This window comes from Lolium rigidum, chromosome 4 (assembly GCF_022539505.1).
Source record: "Lolium rigidum isolate FL_2022 chromosome 4, APGP_CSIRO_Lrig_0.1, whole genome shotgun sequence".
NCBI classification, from domain to species: domain Eukaryota; kingdom Viridiplantae; phylum Streptophyta; class Magnoliopsida; order Poales; family Poaceae; genus Lolium; species Lolium rigidum.
The window spans coordinates 157,288,863-157,308,454 of NC_061511.1; the positions used below are offsets into that span (position 1 = coordinate 157,288,863).

Here is a 19,592-nt window from a genome sequence, read left to right on the forward strand (position 1 = left end):
TCATATTTATGCATTTTCTGGAACTAACCTATTAACAAGATGCCGAAGAGCCGATTCTTGTTTCTGCTGTTTTTGGTTTCAGAAATCCTAGTAAGGAAATATTCTCGGAATTGGACGAAACTTTCGCCCAGGGTCCTATTTTTGCACGAAGCTTCCAGAAGACCGAAGAGATAATGAAGTGGGGCCACGAGGCAGCCAGGGGCTAGGGCGGCGCAGCCCAAGCCCTGGCCGCGCGGCCCTACCCCCTGGGCACCTCGTGTGGCCCCCCGCGTTGACCTTCCGCCTACTTAAAGTCTCCGTCGCGAAACCCCCAGTACCGAGAGCCACGATACGGAAAACCTTCCGCAGACGCCGCCGCCGCGAATCCCATCTCGGGGGATTCAGGGAGATCGCCTCCGGCACCCTGCCGGAGAGGGGATTCATCTCCCGGAGGACTCTACGCCGCCATGGTCGCCTCCGGAGTGATGAGTGAGTAGTTCACCCCCGGACCATGGGTCCATAGCAGTAGCTAGATGGTCGTCTTCTCCTTGTTGTGCTTCATTGTTGGATCTTGTGAGCTGCCTAACATGATCAAGATCATCTATATGTAATTCTATATGTTGTGTTTGTCGGGATCCGATGGATAGAGAGTACTATGATTATGGTGATTATCAATCTATTGTTTATGTGTTTGTTTATGATCTTGCATGCTCTCCGTTATTAGTAGAGGCTCTGGCCAAGTTTGTACTCTTAACTCCAAGAGGGAGTATTTATGCTCGATAGTGGGTTCATGCCTCCATTAAATGCGGGACGAAGTGACGTAAAGTTCTAAGGTTGTGGATGTCTCGTTGCCACTAGGGATAAAACATTGATTCTATGTCTAAGGATGTAGTTGTTGATTACATTACGCACCATACTTAATGCAATTGTCTCGTTGCTTAGCAACTTAATACTGAATGGGGTTCGGATGATAACCCGAAGGTGGACTTTTTAGGCATAGATGCGGTTGGATGGCGGTCTATGTACTTTGTCGTAATGCCCAATTAAATCTCACTATATTTATCATATCATGTATATGCATTGTTATGCCTTTCTCTATTTGTCAATTGCCCGACTGTAATTTGTTCACCCAACATGCTTTTATCTTATGGGAGAGACACCTCTAGTGAACTGTGGACCCCGGTCCTATTCTTTACATAGCATACAATCTACTGCAATTGTGTTTTACTGTTTTCTTTGCAAACATCTTCCACTCGATAAGTTTAATCCTTTGTTACTGACAAGCCGGTGAGATTGACAACCTCACTCGTTTCGTTGGGGCAAAGTACTTTGGTTTTGTTGTGCGGGTTCCACGTTGGCGCGAGAATCCACTGGTGTTGCGCCGCATCACATTTCGCGACCATCAACCTTCAACGTGCTTCTTGGCTCCTACTGGTTCGATTAAACCTTGGTTTCATGCGAGGGAAACTTGCTTCTATAGGCATCATACCTTCCACTTGGGGTTCCCAACGGACGTGTGCATCTACGCGTATCAAGCTAAATTTCTGGCGCCGTTGCTGGGGAGATCAAGACACGCTGCAAGGGGAGTCTCCACTTCTCAATCTCTTTACTTTGTTTTTGTCTTGCTTTATTTTATTTACTACTTTGTTTGCTGCACCTAAACAAAACACAAAAAAATTAGTTGCTAGTTTTACTTTATTTACTGTCTTGCTCACTATATCAAAAACACAAAAAAATTAGTTACTTGCATTTACTTTATCTAGTTTGTTTTATTTACTGTTGCTAAAATGAATACCCCTGAAAATACTAAGTTGTGCGACTTCACAAATGCAAATAATAATGATTTCCTATGCACACCTATTGCTCCACCTGCTACTACAGCAGAATTCTTTGAAATTAAACCCGCTTTCTTGAACCCGGTTATGAGAGATCAATTTTCTGGTGTTAGTTACGATGATGCTGCTGCCCATCTCAATAATTTTGTTGAACTTTGTGAAATGCAAAAGTATAAAGATGTAGATGGTGATATTATTAAATTGAAAGTGTTTCCTTTCTCATTAAGAGGAAGAGCTAAAGATTGGTTGCTATCTTTGCCTAAGAATAGTATTGATTCATGGACTAAATGCAAGGATGCTTTTATTGGTAGATATTATCCTCCCGCTAAAATTATATCTTTGAGAAGTAGCATAATGAATTTTAAACAATTAGATACTGAACATGTTGCTCAAGCATGGGAGAGAATGAAAACTTTGGTAAAGAATTGCCCAACCCATGGACTGACTACTTGGATGATCATCCAAACCTTCTATGCAGGACTAAATTTTTCTTCGCGGAATTTATTAGATTCAGCTGCTGGAGGTACCTTTATATCCATCACTTTGGGGGCGGCTACAAAACTTCTTGATGATATGATGATAAATTACTCTGAATGGCACACGGAAAGAGCTCCACAAGGTAAGAAGGTAAATTCTGTTGAAGAAACCTCTTCCTTGAGTGATAAGATTGATGTGATTATGTCTATGCTTGTGAATGGTAGATCTAATGTTGATCCTAATAATGTTCCTTTAGCTTCATTGGTTGCTCAAGAAGAAAATGTTGATGTGAATTTCATTAAAAATAATAATTTCAACAACAATGCTTATAGGAACAACTACGGTAATAACTATAGGCCATATCCTTCGCTAATGGTAATGGTTATGGTAATTCTTATGGGAATTCTTACAACAATAATAGGAGTGTACCCTCTGGTCTTGAAGCCATGCTTAAAGAATTTATTAGTACACAAACTGCTTTTAACAAATCTGTTGAGGAAAAGCTTGATAAAATTGATACTATTGCTTCTAGAGTTGATAGGCTTACCTCTGATGTTAATCTTTTAAAATTGAAAGTTATGCCCAATAATGATATTGATAATAAGATTACTACTACAGCAAATGCCATCCAAGTTAGAATTAATGAGAATATAAGATTAATGGCTGAATTGCGTGCTAGGTCGGATAGAGAAGAAAATGAAAAACTAGCTAAAGAGAATAATGTAGCTAAAGTTTGGACTATTACCACCACTAGTAATGCTAATTCTCCACATGTTGCTGCACCTCCTACTATCAATGGTAATATAATTGGTGTTGGCAATGTTTCTACTCCTAGTGCAAAGCGTACAAAACTGCCTCGAAATTGGTAAACTGCTGAAACCGCTTGTGATAAAACTGCTGAAATTTTTTCCAACCTTGGGAACAATGATCCCATTGCTGTAGCTCATAATGATCTAGATTTTGATGATTGCCACATCTCTGAAGTTATAAAGTTCTTACAAAAACTTGCTAAAAGTCCTAATGCTAGTGCTATAAATTTAGCCTTTACAAAACATATTACAAATGCTCTCATAAAAGCTAGAGAAGAGAAACTAAAACTTGAAACTTCTATTCCTAGAAAGCTAGAAGATGGTTGGGAGCCCATCATTAAAATGAAATTCAATGACTTTGAATGTAATGCTTTATGTGATCTTGGTGCAAGTATTTCTGTTATGCCTAAAAAGATTTATGATATGCTTGACTTGCCACCATTGAAGAATTGTTATTTGGATGTTAATCTTGCCGATAATGTTAAAAAGAAACCTTTGGGGAGGATTGATAATGTGCATATTATGGTTAACAATAACCTTGTCCCCGTTGATTTTGTTGTTTTGGATATCGAATGCAATGCATCTTGTCCTATTGTATTGGGAAGACCTTTTCTTCGAACCGTTGGTGCTGTTATTGATATGAGGGAAGGTAATATTAAATATCAATTTCCTCTCAAGAAAGGTATGGAACACTTCCCTAGAAAGAGAATGAAGTTGCCTTTTGATTCTATTATTAGAACAAGTTATGATGTTGATGCTTCTACTCTCGATGTTACTTGATTTGCACTTTCTGCGCCTAGGCTGAAAGGCGTTAAAGAAAAGCGCTTATGGGAGACAACCCATGTTTTTACTACAGCAATTTTTTGTTTTGTTGAGTCTTGGAAGTTGTTTACTACTGTAGCAACCTCTCCTTATCATGTTTTTGTGCCAAGTAAAGTTTCTATGTCAAAGTTGATGTTATATTTGGGATCGCTGCGCAGAAACAGCATTGCTGTCTGTCACGAATCTGGGCACAGTTCTCTGTAGAAAATTCGAAAATATCTGCCAATTTACGAGCGTGATCCTCAGATATGTACGCAACTTTCATTAGTTTTGAGTTTTTCATTTGAGCAAGTCTGGTGCCAGCTTTAAATTCGTCTTTACGGACTGTTCTGTTTTTGACAGATTCTGCCTTTTATTTCGCATTGCCTCTTTTGCTATGTTGGATTTATTTCTTTGATCCATTAATGTCCAGTAGCTTTATGCAATGTCCAGAAGTGAAAAGAATGATTGTGTCACCTCTGAATATGAGAATTATTAATTGTGCACTAACCCTCTAATGAGTTTGCTTGAAGTTTGGTGTGAAGGAAGTTTTCAAGGGTCAAGAGAGGAGTATGATATACTATGATCAAGAGGAGTGAAAGCTCTAAGCTTGGGGATGCCCCCGTGGTTCACCCCTGCATATTTTAAGAAGACTCAAGCGTCTAAGCTTGGGGATGCCCAAGGCATCCCCTTCTTCATCGACAACATCATCAGGTTCCTCCCCTGAAACTATATTTTTATTATTCAATCACATCTTGTGTTCTTTACTTGGAGCGTCGGTTTGTTTTTGTTTTTGTTTTTGTTTGAATAAGATGGATCCTAGCATTCACTTTGTGGGAGAGCGACACGCTCCGCTGTTGCATATGGACACATGGGTCCTTAGGCTTTACTCATAATGTTCAAGGCGAAGTTTCTTCTTCGTTAAATTGTTATATGGTTGGAATTGGAAAATGCTACATGTAGTAATTCTAAAATGTCTTGGATAATGTGATACTTGGCAATTGTTGTGCTCATGTTTAAGCTCTTGCATCATATGCTTTGCACCCATTAATGAAGAAATACATAGAGCTTGCTAAAATTTGATTTGCATATTTGGTTTCTCTAAGGTCTAGATAATATCTAGTATTGAGTTTTGAACAACAAGGAAGACGGTGTAGAGTCTTATAATGTTTACAATATGTCTTTTATGTGAGTTTTGCTGCACCTGTTCATCCTTGAGTTTGCTTCAAATAACCTTGCTAGCCTAAACCTTGTATCGAGAGGGAATACTTCTCATGCATCCAAAATCCTTGAGCCAACTACTATGCCATTTGTGTCCACCATACCTACCTACTACATGGTATTTCTCCGCCATTCCAAAGTAAATTGCTTGAGTGCTACCTTTAAAATTCCATCATCCACCTTTGCAATATATAGCTCATGGGACAAAATAGCCTTAAAAACTATCGTAGTATTGAATATGTACTTATGCACTTTATCTTTTATTAAGTTGCTTGTTGTGCGATAACCATGCTTCAGGGAACGCCATCAACTATTGTTGAATATCATGTGAGTTGCTATGCATGTCCGTCTTGTCTGAAGGATCTATCATTTTAGTGGTTGGAGCATGCAAAATTGTTAGAGAAGAACATTGGGCCGCTAACTAAAGCCATGAATCATGGTTAAAGTTTCAGTTTTGGACATATATCCTCAATCTCATATGAGAATAATAATCATTGCTACATGCTTATGCATTTAAGAGGAGTCCATTATCTGTTGTCCATGTTGTCCCGGTATGGATGTCTAAGTTGAGAATAATCAAAAGCGAGAAATCCAAAATGCGAGCATTCTCCTTAGACCTTTGTACAGAGCGGCATGGAGGTACCCCTTTGTGACACTTGGTTGAAACATGGCATGCAAAGATCCGGTAGTCCAAGCTAAGTAGGACGAGGTGCGGGCACTATTAGTACACTATGCATGAGGCTTGCAACTTGTAAGATATAATTTACATAACTCATATGCTTTATTACTACCGTTGACAAAATTGTTTCATGTTTCCAAAATAAAAGCTCTAGCACAAATACAGCAATCGATGCTTTCCTCTTTGAAGGACCTTTCTTTTACTTTTAATGTTGAGTCAGTTTACCTATCTCCTTCCACCTTAAGAAGCAAACACTTGTGTGAACTGTGCATTGATTCCTACATACTTGCATATTGCACTTGTTATATTACTTTATGTTGACAATATCCATGAGATATACATGTTATAAGTTGAAAGCAACCGCTGAAACTTACTCTTCCTATGTGTTGCTTCAACACCTTTACTTTGATTTATTGCTTTATGAGTTAACTCTTATGCAAGACTTATTGATGCTTGTCTTGAAAGTACTATTCATGAAAAGTCTTTGCTATATGATTCACTTGTTTACTCATGTCATTACTTTTGTTTTGATCGCTGCATTCATTACATATGTTTACAAATAGTATGATCAAGATTATGATAGCATGTCACTTCGAAATTATCTTTGTTATCGTTTTACACCTTCGGGACGAGCGGAACTAAGCTTGGGGATGCTGATACGTCTCCAACGTATCGATAATTTCTTATGTTCCATGCTACTTTATTGATGATACCTACATGTTTTATGCACATTATATGTCATATTTATGCATTTTCCGGAACTAACCTATTAACAAGATGCCGAAGAGCCGATTCGTTGTTTTCTGCTGTTTTTGGTTTCAGAAATCCTAGTAAGGAAATATTCTCGGAATTGGACGAAACTTTCGCCCGGGGTCCTATTTTTGCACGAAGCTTCCGGAAGACCGAAGAGATAACGAAGTGGGGCCACGAGGCAGCCGGGGGCTAGGGCGGCGCGGCCCAAGCCCCGGCCGCGTGGCCCTCCCCCTGGGCCCCTCGTGTGGCCCCCGCGTTGACCTTCCGCCTACTTAAAGTCTCCGTCGCGAAACCCCCAGTACCGAGAGCCACGATACGGAAAACCTTCCAGAGACGCCGCCGCCGCGAATCCCATCTCGGGGGATTCAGGAGATCGCCTCCGGCACCCTGCCGGAGAGGGGATTCATCTCCCGGAGGACTCTACGCCGCCATGGTCGCCTCCGGAGTGATGAGTGAGTAGTTCACCCCTGGACCATGGGTCCATAGCAGTAGCTAGATGGTCGTCTTCTCCTTGTTGTGCTTCATTGTTGGATCTTGTGAGCTGCCTAACATGATCAAGATCATCTATATGTAATTCTATATGTTGTGTTTGTCGGGATCCGATGGATAGAGAGTACTATGATTATGGTGATTATCAATCTATTGTTTATGTGTTGTTTATGATCTTGCATGCTCTCCGTTATTAGTAGAGGCTCTGGCCAAGTTTGTACTCTTAACTCCAAGAGGGAGTATTTATGCTCGATAGTGGGTTCATGCCTCCATTAAATGCGGGACGAGTGACGGAAAGTTCTAAGGTTGTGGATGTGTTGTTGCCACTAGGGATAAAACATTGATTCTATGTCTAAGGATGTAGTTGTTGATTACATTACGCACCATACTTAATGCAATTGTCTGTTGCTTAGCAACTTAATACTGAATGGGGTTCGGATGATAACTTGAAGGTGGACTTTTTAGGCATAGATGCAGTTGGATGGCGGTCTATGTACTTTGTCGTAATGCCCAATTAAATCTCACTATATTTATCATATCATGTATATGCATTGTTATGCCTTTCTCTATTTGTCAATTGCCCGACTGTAATTTGTTCACCCAACATGCTTTTATCTTATGGGAGAGACACCTCTAGTGAACTGTGGACCCCGGTCCTATTCTTTACATAGCATACAATCTACTCGCAATTGTGTTTTACTGTTTTCTTTGCAAACATCTTCCACTCGATACGTTTAATCCTTTGTTACAGCAAGCCGGTGAGATTGACAACCTCACTCGTTTCGTTGGGGCAAAGTACTTTGGTTTTGTTGTGCGGATTCCACGTTGGCGCAGGAATCCCCGGTGTTGCGCCGCATCACATTTCGCGACCATCAACCTTCAACGTGCTTCTTGGCTCCTACTGGTTCGATTAAACCTTGGTTTCATACTGAGGGAAACTTGCTTCTATACGCATCATACCTTCCACTTGGGGTTCCCAACGGACGTGTGCATCTACGCGTATCAGGGGATTTGGTGGAAACCGGAATACGCATCCAGAAAAGACAACAACTCACACCCAGCAGTAGAATCAATCACCTGATCGATCCGGGGCAGAGGGAAAGGATCTCTTGGGCAAGCCTTGTTGAGGTTGGTGTAGTCGATGCACATGCGCCACACCTTTGGAGCTTTTGCCTCCAGGTTCTCATCTTTCTTCTTTTCGACCATTACCGGATTGGCCAGCCACTCAGTATGCATGACATCCACGATGAAACCGGCAACCAACAGTTTTGTCACCTCTTCTCCAATGATTTTCCTCCTATCCTCAGCGAACCGGCGCAAAGGTTGTCGCACCGGCTTGGCATCCTTCCGGACGTTTTGAGAGTGCTCAGCCAGCTCCCTCGGAACACCTACCAAGTCATCAGTAGACCAGGCAAAGATATTCCGATTCTCACGGAGGAAGCTGACGAGCGCGCTTTCCTATGCTTGATTCGGGCCGGCACCGATACGAACGGTGCGCTCTGGGTAAGCCGGATCCAGCACAATGTCCTTTGTTTCATTCGTCGGCTTGAATGCCGGTGTGCCCAAGTTTCCACTCATTGCCGCTAAGCTCAACTGTGAGGATCGAGCCGGCGCAGACTCGCGGTTTGCATCCTTCTTTTTTCCTCTGCGATCACCAGCGATTCCCCTAGGTTTAATCCGGCAGATGCTGTTTCCAGTGAGACTTTATAGTTTCCCACTACAGTCAAGGGTCCACGAGGTGCCGGCATCTTCATCTTGAGGTAAGCTGTATGAGTTGTGGCCATGAAAGCTGCCAATGCCGGTCTCCCCAGCAACGCATGGTAGGGACTGTCTAGGTCCACCACTTCGAATAGAATGTTTTCCACCCGGCAATTGTCACGTCCTCCGAAAGATACATCTACCCGGACTTTTCCTACCGGTGCACAGGACAGCCCCGGAACGATTCCATGGAAAGTTGTGTGAGTTGGTTGGAGCATGTTTTCTGTTATCCCCAGCGTGTACATCGTATGCTTGTACATGATGTTTATGTTGCTTCCATTGTCTATCAGCACTTTGCTGAACTTGACTCGAGTTTCTGGCCCTCGCATGATTGGGTCCACAACAAGAGCGTAACCACCCGGATTCGGCATGATCTTGGGGTGATCCTTGAACGACCAGGTGATTTCCTGATCTGACCACAACATGTATTTCAGAACTGCCGGCATCACGGCGTTTACTTCCATGGAACGGCGATGCACACTTTGCCTATCGGTTGGCTCAGTGACAAAGACAACACAGCACAAATGTGGGTCCTCGTAAACATTCCGGCCTAAAGGTGCCGGCGGAGGTGGTTGATCATGATTTTCCTCCACTCGGTTAACTTGCTGGTACTGTTGCACCGGTATGGTATTGGCTCCGGTAAGCGGTGGTGGTGGTGGTAATGGGTGCTGGTGTAGCATGTCGTGCGAGGGTGGCAGCACTGTGGAACAGCCATCTGCTTGCGCATCCTTTGCCGCTCCTCTTAGCATCAATGCTTGATCCAGGAAAAATCTTTCGTTAAGTTGTTCGCCGGCTTCGATGGGTGTGGGGTGTGCAGCTTGCACGGCATGTCCATAGCCGCTTCCATGGTGTATCTCATATGCTCTTGCCAATCTTTTTTCTGTCCCCATCCTTCTTTTTGGACCCATTTCTTCTTAGGACCCGCCCACGGCTGCGATCCGGTTTTTTGCCTCTGGTTTTCGCCGGGGCCGGAATTTTCCTGCACCGCGGCTACCTGCTGCGGACCATACCTTCGATCCGGGAAATCTTCTCTTCTTTTGTTATGCCGGTTGTCCCGGTGTTGATCTTGCCGGGGTTGGTTTGACTGCGCCGGTTCAGCTTGCACAGCCGGTTGCAGTGGGTCTCCCAACGCATAGTTTTCCGCCACTCGCATCATTTCAGCCAATGTGCTTGGCATGTTTCTCTGCAGCCTTTGCCACAGTGGTGATCCTCTCCGGCATCCCTGACTGAACCAAGCAATTGCTTATGCTTCAATCACTCCTTCACACGTGTTTCTCATTGAGTTCCACCGGGTGAGATAGTCTCGGTCTGTTTCACTTGCACGCTGCTGGCATAAAGCGAGCTGCTGGGGCCGGTTTGGCCTCTTGTAAGTGCTGCTGAAGTTGCTCACAAAGGCTTCCTCAAAGTCCAACCATCCATTTATGCTTCCTGCCGGCAAGTTGTTAAGCCAAATGCGTGCAGGTCCTACCAGGTAGGACGGTATGATTCTTACCGCCCAACGCCGGTTTACTCCGCCACCAGCTACATAGACAGCTGTGACATAGTCCGCCAGCCAATCTTCCGGCTTGGTCGTACCATCATATGTTTTTGTGTCCCGGGGCAACTGGAAATTGCGTACCGGTGGCTCTTCTCCCATGATTCGTGGGCCAAAGCACCTTGGTCCAGGAGGACCCTCAGATTCGATCATCTCGGAAAGATGCACTCTGTCCAGCCTGTGCCTCGCATCCTGGCTTGGCAAGCATCTTTCCCCCATGCGTTCCCCCAAGGGGTTCCGGTAGGCTCTGATTCGTTCCACCTCGGAATCTCCTTCTTCATATCTTTCCGGTTCCGCGGCTCTTGCCTGCCGGTACCTTGGTGGTCGCATTTCTTCCTCAGCATACGCTGCCCTTGCAGCTCGATAATTTTGCCCGGTTTCGTGTCTACCGGCATGATTGTTTCCGGCATAGCCATAGCCGTTTCCGGCATAACCGCGACCTGCTCCATAGCTTTTTTCTCCGGCATTATGTGGCCCGGCTTTTTGTTTTCCGGCAAGAACCGGATCGTACACGGTCATCTGCCGCGCATTCGTTTCTTTTTCTCTTCTTTTATCCGGATGAGGGGACGAAGCCTGCCCCTGGGACTTGCTTCCGGCAACTTTTGTCGACCGGATCGATTTTGACTCTAGCGCTGCTTTGTTCATTCTAGCAAGCTCATCATTTTGTGCCTGTATGGTATCAAGCAGCTCTCTAACTCTATCCTGCTGCTTTGCCAGAGCCTCACCGGATAACGAATCACACATTTCCATGGCGGCCTTAGCAGCTTTTATAGTTTTATCCGGACTACTGTACTTAGGCTTCTCTACGATGCTCACAGACGAAGAGGTACTCTTGCCGGCATGAATCTCCTTACGCAAATCCTGATCTAGATTGCGAGCCTTAAGTCGGTTTTCCGGCATCCTAGCGGCATGAGCGCTAACTGAAGCAAAGCCATGGGCAACGTTGTACTCACGTAGGGTTAGGTTCAGCTCACGCTGCGCCTGGAGGATGTTTGCGCCGCCGGTAAGCAGCGCCTTGCGTGTCTCCTCTAGCTGCGCTTGGGCCGCAGCCGGATCGATGTTCTGCGCGATGGGCGTCGCCAGCACGTTCATCGCCGCTTGGAGTGGCGTTTCCGGTGGTGCTGATGATGCTCCCGCAGCGCCTGCGTCGCGCTCCAGTGGGGGCTTGGCTGCACGGGTCGATGCCGCACGGCTAGCACCTTCTTCCACAGCGTCCTTGCCGGTGCCAGCCACGCCAGCCATCATGACCTCCACGCTGCCGGCGGCGCGGCCAGCACATAGCCACCTTGGCGGATCCGGTGCCACCAGCACCGGTGAGAGGCACTGGCGCACAGGGACGGTGCCGAAGTAGATGCGGTGGCTGCCGAACTCGATGATGCGGCCGTTCTTGGGGAACTTACCGCCGTTGGCGAAGCAGCCTGCGTTGTCGTTGATGAAGTCCATGGCGTAGATGTTCTGTACGAGCGCGGACACCGTTCGCTCGCCCTCGACGTCGAGGAGGCCCGCCCGAATATGGACTCCAGCAAGCGCCTCTCTCTGCCCCACGGTGGGCGCCAACTGTCGTCGTGGTGAACAGACAGATGCCATGGGATGGCTTAAGCTGGGGACGAGTTGGACGCTAGAGGATTCGGGGGAGGGTTTTGGATCGAGTAGGATGAACTTCCGGGTGCTTTCCTCAAGAACTTGGCCAAGGCCGGAGGTAGAAGAAGAGAGACACAAGGATGAACTCCGTTCTAGATCTTCTCTATTCCATGAACAACAAGGTTACAAGTTTCTCTACACGGGGATCGTACGTACATGCGTATTGCCCGTGAAGGGGCTGCCCCCTCTCCTTATATAGGGGAGAGGGTGGCTTACAGAGGAAGAAACCCTAATGGCATCTTTGAACAGACAAACTACTTTACAAAGATACTTTATAAAGCTACTTTAATCGCAGGTGACGCCGGTATCTTCTTTAATCGGAGGGGCTGACGTCCTCCGGTTGCTTTTGGCGTCACCTTCCTCTTTGGCGCCAGGGCTTCGTTTAAAGCTACTTTGCTTAGGTCATCTTTGTCTTCTAGCTTCCGAGAGAATCTTTGACCAGCTTTGCTTGTACCGGTAGTCCGGTATCTTCTTAACTCATTCCGGCATGCCCCTCCTTGGGCATACCGGTATAGGTTTCCTTAGCCCAAGTTCACAGTCCGGGTTAAACTGTAAACCGGTATCTTGATGGCTCAAACCATCCGGTTTGGCATGCCTTTGGCATACCGGGGGTCATCCCCCAACAACATGTTGCTTGTAATAATAAATGGATGAATTATGGACCTGCTATGTTATGTTGTACTACTCTGAGGGATGTAATATTTGCGGATTGGTACTTCGTGAATGTTATATCAACGACTGGCATACTACAACATGCAGTGGTATGCAGGGTCACCACATTGCCAGTGCTCCACTACCACATCAACGACGTCGACAACATGCCGTGCCCAAGGCAGGGCGACCCTAGCCAGGGCAGCAGTCTCCTAGCAGCGGGGGCGCCGGCAGCCAGCAGCAGCCGAACAACGGCAGCGACACCGACGATGAAGATTACACGGTCTTCTACCGCCGCCACGGATGGTAGAGCTGCTGCCACCGCTGCCGCTTATGTTTATGTTTTATGTTTTTTGCAAATATGTAAAAATTCAGTTATATATGAACTACCTTCGTCTAATTTCGCACGAATTCAACTGAATTTTAATTATTTTCAATTTACTTTTGGGTGACGGCCGGGAAAAATGGCCCTCCCTACAAATGAAATGGAGATGCATCTCTTGTTGTTTACACCATTCCCAACTGTTTTGCTCCTTGCACCGGTGTTTAATGAAATGCATGGACATTTTAAATGTCTTTATAGTTATCAACAGGGTGCTCCGTTTCAAAAAATGAGGGAACGTGACTGACCTATTGAATTCCAGGCCAACTAAACAAAAAACGGCTGATCACAAAACAGGTGATATTTTTAGACATGAGTTAACAGTAGATGCAACTATGGCTACTAAAAATTAAGCACTCACAAATAAATTTAATCTTGATTCTGCCACTTGCGCCAATGGCATAATGAGGCATCTAGTACATGAAAAGAATGAACTCAGAACCAGCTGCTGCATCGGCCAAAACACGTGTTTTTTTCTTGCCCCATTCTTAGTTTGTGAGGGGGAATTAACATAATTTCCCTTTTGCTTGCACATGCCGCCGTTACTTGATCACACTATAGTTGGGGCGGACAAAGGATAAGGTAAACAAGATGCTTGTTTGTTGCCCAATAAATGCGAATTGAGTATTAAAACTGATCCTTGAAACTACATGTACCGCGTGTATGCATGATCGATATTGTTTCACTAACACTACACACTACCCCTCAATCAAAACATATATCTTCCAGAACATCTTACAGAGTGTGGAGCACACCTGTAGGGTCGATAGCATCTACTGTGATGACGGTGAACAAATGGAAGGCGTTGTAATGGACCCATCTGACAGGGCCCTTTGCTGTGTGATTATCCAAAATTTTAATATGGAGCCCTTTGCTGTCGAATTTGTAACCAACACAGACGACCGCGTGGGGGGTGACTTTCTCATCCTCCTTGGGCCCTTGGTACGTGTTGTCATCATCACAGAATTTGCTGTATGTCTCTTTATCGGCATAGGACATTCCTCCCACAACAGGACCTTCAGTGATCAGCACTGCCGCATCTTCGGCGCTCACCGTGCAGTACCGAGCGTCGTACCCTTTGAACGTTAGACGTACGTTGTTGTCGTCGGTCGGGAGCCCCCTGTTCAAGCAGATCGCCTCGAGAACTTCTTCCACGTATGCCCCGATGGTCTTGAACATGGGTTTGAGTTCCTCTTCTGCGCCGGCCTTGACCTTCAAGCCAAAGGATCCCAGGCCATTGACCTTCTCATAAGCTATTCGGTGTAGCGCTTCTATACACATGATGCAGGCCGAGATAGCACAAGTATCTGCACAAGGATTAATCATCCTAGAATTACAGCAAACTGAGTAGTTTTGCATTTCATTCTGCGAAACTAAAGCAGCTTACGATCCGACTGCCGAACAGGATTCCCCATTTTGCACAACCAGCTGTCGCACGTGCGGGCTGCTGGACTAGAGCTGTCTCCCTCCCGCGCATAGCCAATGCACTATAAGGAGACAGAAAGGAATCACTGTATCTGAGCCCTCCTCATTTAAACTGTATATGTGATACAAGATTTTTGCCTATATAAAGGAAAATTCAGGTGGAGGGTTTTTTCCCCTCTCCCGGTAACTATAAAGAAAAAACTATACCTGAGCCTTGTGGAAGTTGCCTCGAGCAAGGATACGACGTGATGCGCTCTTTCCCTGGTACTGAGGAATTCATAAATTACTCCCACGTCACTTCCTTCAAAATGCGTCTGAAAACTTGACATATATGCTCCATATAAACCACGGTTAATCGAAATCAGTGCAACGGTGTATGGCTAAAGAAATAGCTGGCCTATATGCAGATAATCGTGAGTTCTCGCCAAAGCAAATTCTATGCACAATAACAAGAGGAAACATAATTATACTAAATCAATACTCGATGCTTGACCTATTATCGAAGTGAACACATGAGTGTATCCCTAAAGAATACCTGTCCGATTAGGATGGATGAAAGTTGCATCATGAGGGCCAAGAACTCGCCGTCGACCACCTCAGCGTAACTGAGGACGGTCTGATGCTCATGAGAAAATTGTGCAGCGAGGGGGAGCATCATTTCGATGGGAGTTGTGAATAGACGGTAGACAGTTGGGCTTGGGAGACTATTGCTATCCGTATCCTTAAAGTGTGTGTTTCTGCCTGTGTGTTAGAGAGAGAAGCTAGGGTGGAGTGTGGCCTGATGATATCGGAGCAAGGGAAGATGGTGGTCTTATATAGAGTTGGGGTGTGCTAGAGCCAAGTACCATCATGTCGAAGCAACATCTGTGATAGCCACTGGCTTGTTTCAACGTTGCCTAGAAGCTAAAAGCAAGCAGCATGATTCCGCTAAGTAACTGGCAAAGAAATAAAACCAAGAGCTGAATGAGTAAAAGTGCACTAGTGCAGATTTGATCAACACAGGACCGAGCTGAATCATACTACATATGTACACATGGTTGCACACTGCGGTCTTATGCAAGGAAGTGTGATCATATCATATCCATGGTGCATGGCAGTAAATAATAAGTCACTGTTAGAGATGGGCAAATCTCTCTCTCTCTATATATTGGCAATGCAAGTGGTAAATTAGCATGTCATGGTCCATTCCATCTGAACAATTAATTACTAGCAAACACCTACGGCCCAATCACACATGATCTCCCCCCATGAAAAATCCCTCTCTGATTCCGGGATGGATTCTTCCACCACGCACCAAAAATCGGCCGTACAACGCTGCCTCATAAAAGCAAAATCGCGCCGTGTGAGTGTCTCACCTGCACGTCGGTGGTGAGGTACTCCTCGGCCTCCCGGATCACGAGCCCCCCTCCTCCAGCCCCCTTTTTGTTCCTCTTCTTCACCGCGGGCGACCCATTCGCTACCGCCGCCGCGCGAAGAGTAGCCACAAGCAGAGAGCGCCGGACCTGGGCCGCCCAAGGTCCGACGACTCCGCCGCTGGAGGCGGACGGGGCGTAGCGGAGGAGGGCGGTGGTGGCGGAGGAGGCAGAGGAGGCCATGGCGCTGTGGAGTAAAGGGAACAGGGGAGGGGATAAAGTGAGGAGGAAGAGAAGATGGGCCATTCCGGGGGAAAATGCATATTTTTAAAAGCATCTCCAAAAGCATTGCTAAATTGGATTGCCAAAATTTAGGTACAGTATAGAAAGGAGAGAGAAGGTAGAGAATGAATAAGTAGAACTCGGCGACACCTCCTCCCGGATATCTTTTTTTTTTTTTTTTTTTTTTTTTGAGAAAGTAACCACATTCATATATTAAAACACACAAAACAAGCCCACATACGCGGAAACCTCAGGAAGAGACTGGAAAGGATACACGTCGAGGAACAATTGCAGAAAGACCCCCAAACTAATGAAAAATAAAGAAAAGCTCCTGGAGGACCCTGCATCCATCGTCTTCTCCAAACGTCGCCGGATCCGAGCGAGCACCATCGCCGTTACTGGCTTTACGGATCGAAGGAGAAGCTCCTCGCAGACGGAGGAGCCATGAGCGTTGGGGAGCGTCGACCGGGGATCTTCCCCATGCTGCAGATCGGACCCCAGGTCCGCCGTAACACGCCGACCACGTCGGGGAAAACCGGCGAACCTGCCACCATCAAGCCGCCATCCTGCTCCCGAGCCGCCATCCTCTCCTGAAGGCCAACGCCGCCGCCAAAAGCAACGGACGACAGCCAACATCTTCACTCCTGGGCAGGATCTCCAAGCTTCGCGACGACGCCGGAGGAAACGCCATCGAAGCGGGGCCGAAGCTTGAGAACAAAATCCCCTGGATGCGGCGCCGCCGCCGCCTCGCCGACGCATCCTGGGAAACACTAGCCACACCGTCCAGCAGGAACGGCTGGAGACTACGCCACCACTCCCCTCGAAGAAATCGAGATGGGGCCGGAGGTGGTGGATCTTATTTATGGTAAGCGTCGTCGCCGCCGCCATCATGGCAACGCCGCCCCCAAAGCCTAACCCTAACCTATCTACACGCCGGGCCAAAGGAGCTGGAGCTCCCCCACTCTCCCCCCGCCGCCGGAGCGACGAGAGAAGAGAGAGGGAGCCAGCGCCCTCGCCGGCGGTGGTGGACGGAGGGAAACGGGGCTCCTCCCTTTTCGCCTCTTCTACTGTAGCAAGAGATAGGGGATAGGGAGAGCAGTTTTGCTCTCCTCCCTCCTCCCGGATATCTGACCGCATAGGCTGCCTTGCGATCTGTACGAAGTTAATTGGCAAATGTTAGTGAAAAGCAGACCACAACGGTATCGTGTAGTTGACCGTGCGTACGACCACCGTGATACAAGGGATGCGAGCAAAATGGGCCACAACAAGATCAGCCGGTCCTGTCGGGGGTGCCGGGCCATGCAAGGTAAAAGAACTAGTTACTATGATTCTTACACGGGCAAAAAAGGTGGGTAGGGACAAAAGCCGTCGTCCACCATTACCTCCTCATTAATTTCATTTCCTCTAGCATAAACAGACGCCCTCCTCTTTCGTCAGAACAGCAAGACGTATTTCTTCCCATCACTCGAGGAGCACATGGTTATCATCTTCTTCATCCGGTCACCACCGAACAGCTGTACCCTAGGACTACACTGTGTGTCTGGTTAAATATACCCAGATCAAGGTTGTCCAACAGAAATATATGTTGATGAAAACAAAGACATAGATTGAGTTAAGCGCGACAAGTTTAAAAACCATGCTGTAAAGAAGAAATGTATATGGAGACATTGACATCGAAGACGTTAGCAAACACCTGAAATTTGTACAAGGGTGGCAGGCCAGATTATGAACTTGGCCACCCATCTTGATCTCGGATTGTAGTTTTGCTATACCCTCTATTAGCACATCAAAGGCGTATTGGCACCAATTGAATCGCTCAATGTTGTCAGTGTCTTTAATGACACCTCAGTAGTCTACACTTGTGTAGTCGTGCTTGTGCTCGACGCAAAGAAATGGCCCATGGCAAAGATGACAAACGACATCTTGAAGCAGTCTTTTTAAGTCTGGTAGAACATTCAGAAATGTCCTTGCTCAAGAAAGATTCAGCAACCTTCAAGCTATGGTTAGATTTATCGGACAAACCAATGCAGGCCCTCATGAACTCTATACCATCTGGTGTTACTGCGCCATCAAGGACGTGTATGTTCCTCTCACCACAGGGGAGACCGAAAATCTTGTGAAAATCGGCTGGATAGAACCTAATAGTTTGTTTAGAGTTCCCTAACACTATAAGGGAAAGTGCAAAACACCCCCAAACCTGATCTCATGCACCAGGAATTTCTTGTACTCGGACAGGTTGGAGATCACTTGGTGCATTCTCTGGACGGCTATGCCTGATATTGGGGATGAAGCACACGGAGCCAACATGCAAGGGGTCTCCAGCATTCTTGTTGGCAGCTCGATCCATTTCTTCCGATCCGCCCGATCCAGTGTTCTCCTCGTCGTCCATGGCAGCACACGATCATGTCAGCATATTCAGATCACGATGAGCGTTAAAAGGAATACTATATCGGGTGGTTGCCGATTGGGCAATGAGATTTCATCGGCAACTCACCCAAAACAGGTTGCCTCTACGCTCGTCTTCAACCTCTAGCCGCCCTAGTTCCAGTCCTGCACCGGGCTCTCCTAAAGTGGGCAGGTACGGTAAAACTGTGTGGTGTTTCTTCCGTGTTGATTGCGGTTGGTCGACCACACCGTCCATCCTCGTCAGGTTGCTTTTTTACCGCACCGTGCAGGGACTGCAGTTTCTGCGTGCAAAAGACAAGGGAGCGAGTCGTGCGGTGTGCTGCAGCGTGTGCATTCGAACACCAGCAACTTAGACTTTCGACCATTGCCTGTCCCCAGACTGTAGTCCAGGTGCGGCATCGTAATTATTGCGAATTTTACAGGATCAAATCGACGATGTCGCGTGAGGAACTCCATTGACAGCACGGAAAACCGACAGCCCGTCTAAAAGTGGTTAAAGAGTCTCCGCCGGCTGTCCCGATAGCGGCCCCCATAGCTTTTTGGGGGCCGGTCTCATTTTTGGGCTTGCACCGGCGCACCCTAAACGGCGCGGCTAGTTTTCGAGCCCAATAGAATCACCGGCATCACCGTGCCGGCCCCTTCGACAAGGCCACGAATCGGGCACGCCGGCGCCTCGCGAAACACCGGTTTTCGCGGGTGGGGCGCCTTATCAGCGAGAGGACGCGACGGTTCGCATCGGCCGCGACGCGGGACGGTTGGTCGTCGGTGTTTAATGGCCTCCCGCGCGGAAACCGAGGCGGCCACGAGAGCAGCGACTGGCCACGCGGCAACCAGTCGGCGTAAATGTGGGTAGTTGCCGCCGCTATATAGTACGTACGCCGTCCACACCGCCGCTCCATTCTCTCCTCTCCACCACCGCCGCTCCATTCTCTCCTCTCCACCACCGCTGCTCCATTCTTGCCGCTCCATTCTATCCTCTCCACCACCGCCGCTCCCTCTCCACAGCAAAATGCCGCGCCGTCTGAAAACGACCTACTCGATGCTTGCCTCAACGGCCGCGTGATGCCTCCGCCACCACCGCAGCCGTAGCCGGAGCCCGAGCCGGAGCCGCAGGCCGA

At 46.9% G+C, this 19,592-nt stretch overlaps 1 protein-coding gene across 1 annotated transcript; it reads right to left on the reverse strand.

The window, feature by feature from the left end:
- Positions 1-13,629: 13,629 nt before the first annotated feature.
- On the reverse strand, positions 13,630-16,052 carry LOC124708691. The gene is made up of 4 exons (XM_047240364.1): positions 15,790-16,052; positions 14,642-14,701; positions 14,397-14,496; positions 13,630-14,316 (listed from the first exon to the last, which is right to left on the reverse strand). Exons 1-4 carry the CDS (start codon positions 16,027-16,029, stop codon positions 13,745-13,747), a joined length of 972 nt encoding a protein of 323 aa, XP_047096320.1. The 5' UTR covers positions 16,030-16,052; the 3' UTR covers positions 13,630-13,744.
- Positions 16,053-19,592: the final 3,540 nt, after the last annotated feature.